Source organism: Macrobrachium nipponense, chromosome 42, assembly GCF_015104395.2.
Source record: "Macrobrachium nipponense isolate FS-2020 chromosome 42, ASM1510439v2, whole genome shotgun sequence".
NCBI classification, from domain to species: Eukaryota; Metazoa; Arthropoda; class Malacostraca; order Decapoda; family Palaemonidae; genus Macrobrachium; species Macrobrachium nipponense.
In genome coordinates, this window is record NC_061103.1 from 28,760,362 (window position 1) to 28,770,578 (window position 10,217).

General features: G+C 44.8%; 1 protein-coding gene across 1 annotated transcript; it reads left to right on the forward strand.

The window, feature by feature from the left end:
- Positions 1-8,354: 8,354 nt before the first annotated feature.
- Positions 8,355-10,007, forward strand: LOC135213312 (basic proline-rich protein-like). The gene has a single exon (XM_064247293.1). It carries the CDS (start codon positions 8,355-8,357, stop codon positions 10,005-10,007), a length of 1,653 nt encoding a protein of 550 aa, XP_064103363.1.
- The last annotated feature ends 210 nt before the right edge of the window (positions 10,008-10,217 follow it).

The following is a 10,217-nucleotide window of genomic DNA, read 5'->3' on the forward strand; positions in this document are numbered from 1 at the left end:
CAACAGACACTTTCAGTTATAATACCTTTTGGGTGTAAGTTATTCCCAAAGTGAAATTAATTTGATATTAAATTATATTCGTGGCTTAAATTTTGTGAAAACACACGCACACACACACATGTAATCTAAAATGTAAGACTGCTTACAAAATGTGCACAGTCATGTTGCCACGAAACAGCGAATATAAAAAAATATTTAAAATGAATCAGTGACTATACTCTGTTTTTTTTTCTTTTCATCTGTCCATCGGCCTGTGGTGTTTTCACCATGGTAACACTGCTTCCGGGCTTTAAATAGTTGCGCTGTGTGTAAATTTTAGGTAAATAAAAGGATATTTGGGTGTACATTTTGCAACTGAAAGTGTTTTAATAATTTACCAATATGCGAATTACACCGTTAATATTCGAAATAGGATATTGTTATTATTGTTGAATGCAAGTTGAATGTGACTATCTAAAGCCCCGGACGCAGTGTTACCATACAAAACCACCACAGGCGGATAGACAGATGGAAAAAAAAAAAGAAACAGAGTTTAATATACTGGGGGCGGAGGCACATTCACTAGACCTATGGAAGTACAACGACTATATAACTAAGTCTTATCTTTTCGATTTTCAATGATAATTTAATAACAACATTAATAATAAAACAGCAACTTCCTAAATGTAAATAATAGTGAATAACGTTATTACATAAACGCAGGCTTGGAGAAACAGGAGCCTAGTGAACTCACTCATAAATATTCTACAACATTCTTACAGTATTTTGTTTTGTGATACAGATGGACATGGTTTTTATCAACAGGAAACCTAGTTCGAAACGAATCCAAAACTAGGGCATAATTGCTAACGCACATCTGTTAATTTCTTTTAAAATTATCAGAAGAGAGAGAGAGAGAGAGAGAGAGAGAGAGCAAAATGTCTTACATAACGGTTGTCCAAAACAACCTTTGAAAATCTCTTCCCATACCGTCCTTATGATCAGCGGGAACAGTCTACTCTACAAGATAGTTGGAAAACATGGCATTGATCATTAACCTACGTAAGGCTAATATTTCGATAAACGATATCGTCTGGACGCTTTGCATTAACAGAACATCTGTATGTGGGCGGATATGACGGAGGGGAGAAAAAGGAAAATTAATACCTATTTAGCACTGGACTTGACGGCCTCGTTGCACTAGGCTTAGGCCTACTGCTTACTAAGATCACCGGATCATAGACGAAGCTAACTTTTCCTCATCATCAAATGAAAATCCTTACACGAAATTTACTAACAAACAGGCGTACTTCATACACATAAAAACAAGTTAAATTTTAGCTCTCATATTGCGTCAGCTAGCATTTTTCCCTTTGCAGTATCGTAACTAACACATAGGCCTATGTCCAATCTTAACCAGTCGCACACTGTTTCCTTTCATCAGGAATCCATTCCATTATATTCCAATTATGTTCTTTAAAGATAGAAGGATCCACATAATTATACCAGTGGGTCATAACAGGTAAACCAACTACAAAATGTTATATTTACCTGACTGAAATGTAGTACTATCACTCAGATTTAGAAAGAGTAGTATGCTCGATATGACATTCGTCCGGTTTTCAATTGATAACTTTCGATTATGAGGTTGAAACACAGTTCTGGATCTAGCCTTGTCACCATCAGAACTACTTTTTTTTTTCAGGAAGTTGGAACAATTATAAATAGTGCTGTCACTATGGCAGTCACATACAGAACCCGTGGACATTAACAGTCATCACCACACTATTACTTACAAGACTGAAAACTACATAGGAGACTAAAGCCCCTATTACACTTATTCGGTTTCCTACGGCCAACTTGGCCTACGGTGCCGTAGGAAAATTGCTGGCCTACGGCTAGAGTTATTACACGTATTTGAACGGCCGGTGGCAAGTGGGTGAGTGTGGCACTGTTTGTGGTGGTAGGAGTGACATGTCTTCTCTCGACGACAATCTCGTTGCTATTGCTCTAGCGTGCTGTTTGAAGGTGAGAAAACAAGAAAAAGGAAGATTTGGTCCAAACATTGGCTGCGTAAACGACAAAAATACTCTCATGTTAACTTAATGAAGGAACTAGCACTAGAAAAAGATGACTGGTTTAACTACATGCGAATGGATCATGACACATATTTTGGAACTCTTATTAAGTCAGGTATCACCTTTAATAAAAAAAGGACACTTGCATGAGAGAAGCAATTAGTCCACATGAGCGTCTTTCAGCCACTTTGAGATTTCTTGCTACAGGAAGAACATATAGCGATCTAAAGTTTACAAACATTATATCGCAGCCTTCTCTCAGTGCAATAATCCAGAAACATGTGCAGCAATCTACAAATGTTTAGGCCCAAAATATCTGAAGTAAGTTTATTTTGCACAAATAACTATAATTTCTCGTTTTAGTATGAAACATTCATACCAGGTTAATTAAAAAAAATAAAGAAGTTTCAAACTTTATTCCAGAGTATCCAAGGTTCATAAATGTACATGTGTACCTACATTACATTTGGAGAATATCATATGTCATAACTGTAATCTCTGTTTGAATATCCTTAGATTTAATGAACCACAAACATGGCTCATTTCGATAAATTTCTATGAAATCACTCGAGAAATCACTGGCGCAAGAGAAGAGCTTTGGCCATGGTGGCGACCTTCCACTGTCAGGTGCAGCCTCAGACTGATGTCATACCATCGTGTTGCCACTGGATCCGCATATGAATTCCGTCTGGTTCCGACTGGTGGTAACGAAAACGGCCTTTAAACGGGTATTTGTGTAAACTTGACTTTCATTTCATGGATAACTAAAGAAAATTAGAACAGCTATAAATTGGCATCCCATTCATATTAAATGGAGCTGACAAATGTCATGATGAAAATAAATGTAATTTTCATCATAACATTCATCACTCTAACGAAGATGATTTTATATTTTTTTATATATATTTTGTTAACAAAATACATTAGAAAAATACATATATATATATATATCTATATATATATATATATTATATATATATAATATATATATATATACAACAGTATATGAACGAGATAAAAAACAGTTGAAATAACAAAATAGATACAGACATAACACATCTTTAGCATGAAATATTTCAAACAATTCTTAAGTATAGCCTATCAGGCTACCAGATTCTAAACAATAATAAATATTGGGAGCATTATAATGTAAGGTCAACATATAACAATAAATTAGTGATTGATATAACAGAATAGATATACTGTAACAAAAATAAAATTTTCTTTGGCAAAAGATATCATTTCAAATGTGTCCCAATTATTAGTTACTAAAAAATGCTAATATTTACGGCAAAAACTTTTCAAATATTGATTACTGATCCTAAAGTATGTCTTCCTGTTCTTCCTCACGTTCTCATGTTGTCTGGGCTTCTTTGTTACCTTAATCATCTTCGCCACCCTCTCTTACGGTTTCTGACACAATTGCTAAAGCTGCTTGGTTGAGGTGGAAAGCCTGTTCCTAGTTTTGGTTTTTATCAAATTCATCTTCGAAAATATTCTTTCGGCATCTGCATTTGACGTGGGTAGGGAAACAATATTCAGAGTAAACGTAGGCAAAAGTTTGAATTCTGGTTGACCATTTCATTCTTTACATTTGCAGATAAAAGGAAAAATGCATCCGCATATTTGATGCTTTTGTATCCTCTGGGATTTCACATAGGTCTAGTCTCCATTCATAATCAATTTCTGAACATCACCAGAATATATTAGTGGGACCTCCATGACAAACTTGGACAGTGGTTAGAATACTTAGTAAGGGCGTCATTTCTTATACCATTTGCGACAGATGGGTGTACTGCATAACTGCACCATTTCGAGTTAAAGAAATCTCTCCTTTATTTAAACAAGAGCTGTTTCCATGGAACTGTCGACACCTGCTTTCAATATCAGCAATCATTGTCTCATTTGCAGCTATATTCGGTTCTTGGAATGATTTGTGAATATTAGCACCTAAGAACACTTGATTCAAGGGGAATAAATAAAGTTTGTTTCATCACTAGGGTCAATAACATTGAGCTGACTATTAGTAACTTTACTAGGCATATAATAAAACCTTAAAATATCTGAGTACAAAATCCTAGCCTATTGAAATTGTTAAAATAAAGCAATATAAAATCTAAAAATTGAAAATATATAAGCAAATATGAGTCTTGCAAGGCATATTGATTGTGAAGATGCAATCTGTCTTCTAAATGCTTATTTGAGAAATACAAGGTGAGGGGTCGCCATTGCTCCAGTACACATTTTCTTGGAAGTGTCTTCGCTGCGTTTGAGGCACAACGGTGAATTGAGTGACAGGCGCATTTAAAAATTGTGATACCTGGTGCTCCTTTCTTCACTCTACTAATTAATGAATTATGTTGGCCCATAATGTTACTGGCTCCATGTGTCGCAAATCCAATCAAATTTTCTATTGGGATTTCATGTCCTGAAAGCAAGTTCATAATCAAATAAAAGAGATGTCGTTCTGTCGATCCCTCATCTTATGGCTAGACTGTAGAATGGGGCATTAGAGCTTAACAAAGGTTAGCTAATTCTATACATATAATATCTATATTTATTGTTAAAATTTTAAGGAAATTATTTCGGACAATTCATTACAGAAATACATGATCCCTATGATATTCAAATTAATCCATATTCTTAACAGAGGCAGGTTATGGAAGACTCTGCTAATTCATATTGGGTTTAACTTGATACAGAAATGCAAGTTTTAAATAGCTATGCGCTTTCAGCATCAAAGTATTAGATAACATTAAGATTCATTAGTACTCAGACAATAGCTGCAGCAAATACAATTGTAACAAATGGTAATGGTACGTTATTAGGTACCAACCACACATAATGTGGGATAAGTCAAGGCAAATATGGTATAGACTCGCGTGTAACAAGAGAGGTCTTAAACGGATAATTTTCCGACCAGAGTTCTGCGGTTTCCGACAACCAACACAAGTATCAGCCAAAACTTCTAAATTAGTTACCATTTTCATACTTTATTTTGTTATTTTTAGTTGTAAATACAATTCAGTTCAACAGATATTGAAACATACATTTTATATCATAAAAATAAAAAGATATAAAAACAAAAATATATTTGTTTAGCCTGATAACTATGCGGAAATTTTTTCCGTTCCAGACAGAGTAAGTACGGAAAATCGGAAAATGAAATGATGGTTGCTCGCACCGTGGATTTATTTTTCCGTCATAACTTCAAGATTCCGCATTTTGGCAACGCTGCATACCATACATACGGTGAGCAATTACACGTCTACGTCCTCAGTCGTGACGTACGACAGCCGTACGGCCAACTTTAGTACTGGCGAAAGTTCATCCGGCCGGCCGTGGGTGAGCGTTCATACGGCCGATTTGCTATCACACGCTCCGGTTCGAACATATGCTAGCGTCGCGACCGACGGCGCCGTAGAAAACCGGATATGTGTAATAGGGGGCTTAAGGAGAGACAGAGTCTTCGGCTTTTTTAGCTAGTGAGCAAATGTGTAAGCCGTGACGTCATGCCCAGAACAGAAAACGGGACTTCTGCACTGACGTTACCATCCAGTGTTGCCAAAGTGCGGGAAACGACCAAAAGTGCGGAGAAGATTCGAGGGGGAGTCATTGAATGCAGAGCTGAGGTCTGCACTCCTCACGTATGCGGCGCTGTAGGTCCGCATATATATATTTATGCTTTTAAAACTTTTTTTTCATCAATGAAAAATGATTGAAATTATATGAATATTTTGAAAGTACTAATATTTTGAAAAATTAACCATTTTCACTAGTCTCGAGTGTTCACGCGCCAATATCAAATACGATCATGCTATTGTCAATTAAGAACTGATTTTGACAACAGCATATGACGTAAACCCAAACGTGATGTTTTAAAATGCATTCATTCTTTAGGTCCAGCAATCTTCATTTGCGTTTGTAATTATATATATATATATATATATATATATATATATATATATATATATATATATTATATATATATACATATATATATATATATATATATATATATATATATATATATATATATATATATATATACATACATATAGTTTAGTAAAATTTAATTAATTTGTGAATTAATCTCAGGGTGAAGGCTGACTTACATTATTGTAAACTTAGTCATGTTTAATGAGTTTTTATTTTATTATTTATTTATTTATTTTGAGAAAACAACGGCAAATATGCATTAGGCAATTGCATTAGTTGAAGTGATTTAACTGATTATAAAAGAATAAGTTTCGATATAAGTATGCTAGGAAGTGGAAATTAACACTACACATCCCGGTGCGGAGCTATAATTTCTCGGTGATGTGCGGACTTTGCGGTAACCCTTGGAGCCTCCGGCATCGCATGACAGACGACAGGCCCCACTGGCCATGTCCGGTGCTGCACCCAGACGCGATTGCAGTTGGCCATTGCCTTCAATACGTGTCTTCACACTATGCTATTGTTTCCTGCATATAAGTGCGACAGCAGTAGACTTCCACAGTTCCACTGCTTCTGGTGATCGGGTGCATTGGGTATTGAAAACATTGAGGGATATAAATAGTGTTATTCCCGTTGCTGAATAACCACTTGTTCCATGTAACGAAAAAAAAACACCATACAATAATATAACAATAGTGTTATTCGTAAATGAAGAAAGAACTACAGGTATGGATTGCTTAAGTATAAACTACTGAGAAATGATTTACTAAATGATTTGCTGTTTTTTTCATTAAGGTTACATTTACGTTTTGATACTGAAATTATTAGAAGGTTATCGCAGATTATTGATAAAAGAGGACTAAAAGCTTTTGATTTCGAATATATCTGATTTTTTTAGAAGTTTTTATAGTTAACACTTACGTTTTACTTACATTAATTAATGAAACAGAGATATGGATTTTTTTATATCAAAGTAAAAGATTTGTTTTTATATAGATATATCAGTTTATACTTTTGATAAATAGAGATGTTTCAGCTAACACTAGTTGTTTTCATTTCTCCTTTTTAATTTCTATATGGAAAAGCAAATTTACAAGGAAAGGTCCATATTATTTCCTCTTACTTGATGGTAACTTGCCAGTTGTTGTGCTGGCGAAATATCATCTCTGAATGTCGTATTTCTTTTAGCGACTGGTCATGCAGATGTGACAAGAGTCTCAAAGGTTGTTTTAGACATTCTGAAGTAATTGCAAAATTTATCATTATCTCTCTTCAGCTCCTCGAAAATTGTGACAATGCACCGTACAAGTGCCTTTGTTTATTCAAAGGGTGTACCGAGTGAATTCTAGGTTTTCTCTTCTTTTTTCTCAAATGTAATAATAAAGACAATTTTCTCTTCCTGTATATGTAGTCACCACCACAGGCTGAGAGCAGACAGCAAGCGCTTGTCAAAAATTGGGTCACTTTCTGCGGCAGTCGGACAAATGTACGATTTGCGCAATTTTGTGTCGCATTTAGATCCGGCACCGCAATCGTATCTTGGTGCGACTAGAATCGCATAGTGTGAAAGGGCCCGATTCAGCAGCAGAGGGAACGAACTATTGTGCGCGACAGTACCATGTATGGCTTATCTAATCCATGGAGATGGGTAGAGATGTTTAGTGCCGGAACTACTAAAAACAACAATTTTAGCTGCTCCATTTATTGATGAACTTGTGCTGATTGCTCGTAAAAATATTCTTGCAAAATCTGTTGTTATTGTTAGATTGAACTTACGACTGCCTGTACTTTATGCACATTTTCAAAGTAATATAAAGTAATTTACAATTTACACTAAAGACACAAGTTAAAGTTAGGTAAAGAGACTTCGTTTCTGGGAAATTGCTTTCTCGTTGTAACAGCCTATTAACGAACGAATAATGAGACCACAGGAGCTCGAAATGATTTGTTTGAATTAGTATTTCTTATTAGGCTTCCATCATGCAGACGATCTAAAAATCACATTTGAAGTTATTTTTACATGGTGTTTGTATACTTCGTTCATTGTTTACCTTGGCGCGTTCGTTTCAAACTTTGTGCATTCATTCTGATTGGGCCGTCGCCCGCCCGTCCCGGGAACGCCTGGCGGGCCGTCGCCCGCCCGTCCCGGGACGCCAGGCTGCCCGTCCCGCCCGGCCAAGTCCCGGGACGCCAGCCGGGATCCCGGGCCCGCCCGTCCCGGGACGCCAGGCGGGCCGGGTCGCCCGCCCGTCCCGGGAACGCCAGGCGGGCCAGTCGCCCCACGCCGGTCCCGGGGACGCCCATCGGGACTCCATGGGCGGGCCGGTCCCCGCCCGGCCCGTCCCGGGACGGGGGGCCATGGCGGGCCTCGCCCGCCCGTCCCGGGACGCCAGGCGGGCCGTCGCACGCCCAGTCACCGGGACGCCAGGCGGGCCGTCGCACGCCCTCCCGGGACGCCAGGCGGGCCGTCGGCCGCGCCCGACGCCGGCGGGGCCCGTCGACCGCCGTCCCGCAGCGACCAGGCGGCCGTCGCCCGCCCGTCCCGGACGCCAGGCGGGGCCGTCGCCCGCGTACCCGGGACGCCAGGCGGGCCGTCGCCCAACCCGCCCTCCCGGGACGCCAGGCGGGCCATCGCCCGCCCTTCCCGGGACCGCCAGCGGGGCCGTCGCCCGTCCGGTGGGACGCCTGGGCGCCGTCGCCCGCCGTCCCGGACGCCTAGGCGGGCCCGTCGCTCCGCCCGTCCCGGGGACGGCCTGGCGGGCCGTCGGCCCGCCCGTCCCGGGACGCCAGGCGGGCCGTCGCCCGCCCGTCCGGGACGCCCTGGCGGGCCGTCGCCCGTCCCGGGAACGCCAGGAAGGCCGGGTCGCCCGCCCGTCCCGACCCGCCCTGCGGCCGTCCCCCGCCCGGTCCCGGGACGAGGGGGCCGTCGCCCGCCCGTCCCGGGACGCCTGGCGGGCCGTCCCCCGCCGTCCCGGGACGCCAGGCGCCAGTCGCCCGCCCGTTCCGGACGCCTGGGCGGTCGCCCGCCCGGCCCGTCCCGGGACGCCAGGCCGGGCCGTCACCCGGCCCGTTCCCGGGACGCCTGGCGGGCGTCGCCCGCCCGCCCCGGGACGCCAGGGGGCCGGGTCCCGCCCCCCGTCCCGGGACGCCAGGCGGGCCGTCGCCCGCCCTACCCCGGACGCCAGGGCGGGGCCGTCGCCCGCGTCCCGGGACGCCTGGCGGGCCGTCGCCCGCCCGTCCCGACGCCAGGAGGCCGTCGCCCGCCCGTCCCGGGACGCTGGCGGGGGCCGGCCCCCGCCCGTCCCGGGACGCCAGGCGGGCCCGTCGCGCCCGTCCCGGGACCGCCTGGCGGGCCTCCCCCGCCCGCCCCGGGACGGCCAGGGGCCGTCGCCGCCCGTCCCGGGACGCCTGGCGGGCGTCGCCCGCCCGTCCCGGGACGCCAGGCGGGCCCGTCGCCCGCCCCGTCCCGGGACGCCTGGCCGGGCGGTCGCCCGCCCCGTCCCCGGGACGCCAGGCGGGCCGTCGGCGCCCGTGGGACGCCAGGCGGGCCGTCGCCCGCCCGTCCCGGGACGCCAGGCGGGCCGGTCCGCGCGCCGTCCCGACGCCTGGCGCCCGTCCGCCCGCCCGTCCCGGACGCCTTGTGGGCCGCGCCCGCCCGCCCTCCCGGGACGCCTGGCGGGCCGTCTCCCGCCCGTCCCGGACGCCTGGCGGGCCCGTTGCCCCAGCCCCGTCCCGGGAGCCTGCGGGCCGTCGCCCGCCCTTCCTGGGACGCCTGGCGGGCGTCGCCCCAGCCCGTCCCGGGACGCCGGCGGGCCCCGTCGCCCGCCCGGTCCGACCCTGCGCCGTCGCCGCCCGTCCCGGGGAACCCAGGCTCCGTTCGCCCGCCCGTCGACCCGCCCGTCCCGGGACGGCCAGGCGGGCCCCTCACCCACCTGTTCCCGGGACGCCAGGCGGGCCTCGCCCGCCCGTTCCCGGGACCCCGCGGCGAGCTTTGCCCAGCCCTCCCTATAGAGAGTAAACACCTCTGCTTAACCTTAGAACCAGAATATGCACTGAATTCCTTTCAATTCTCCAGGGGCCTTCTCTCAATCCTCTGCTTCTTCTCTTCGCATTGCCAGAATCTTCTCGGAATCCTCTCCTTCTTATCCTTGCACTCCACAATCTTCTCTGAAGTCTCTGCTTCTTCTTCTGACGCTCCCTGAATCTTCTCTTAATCCTCTG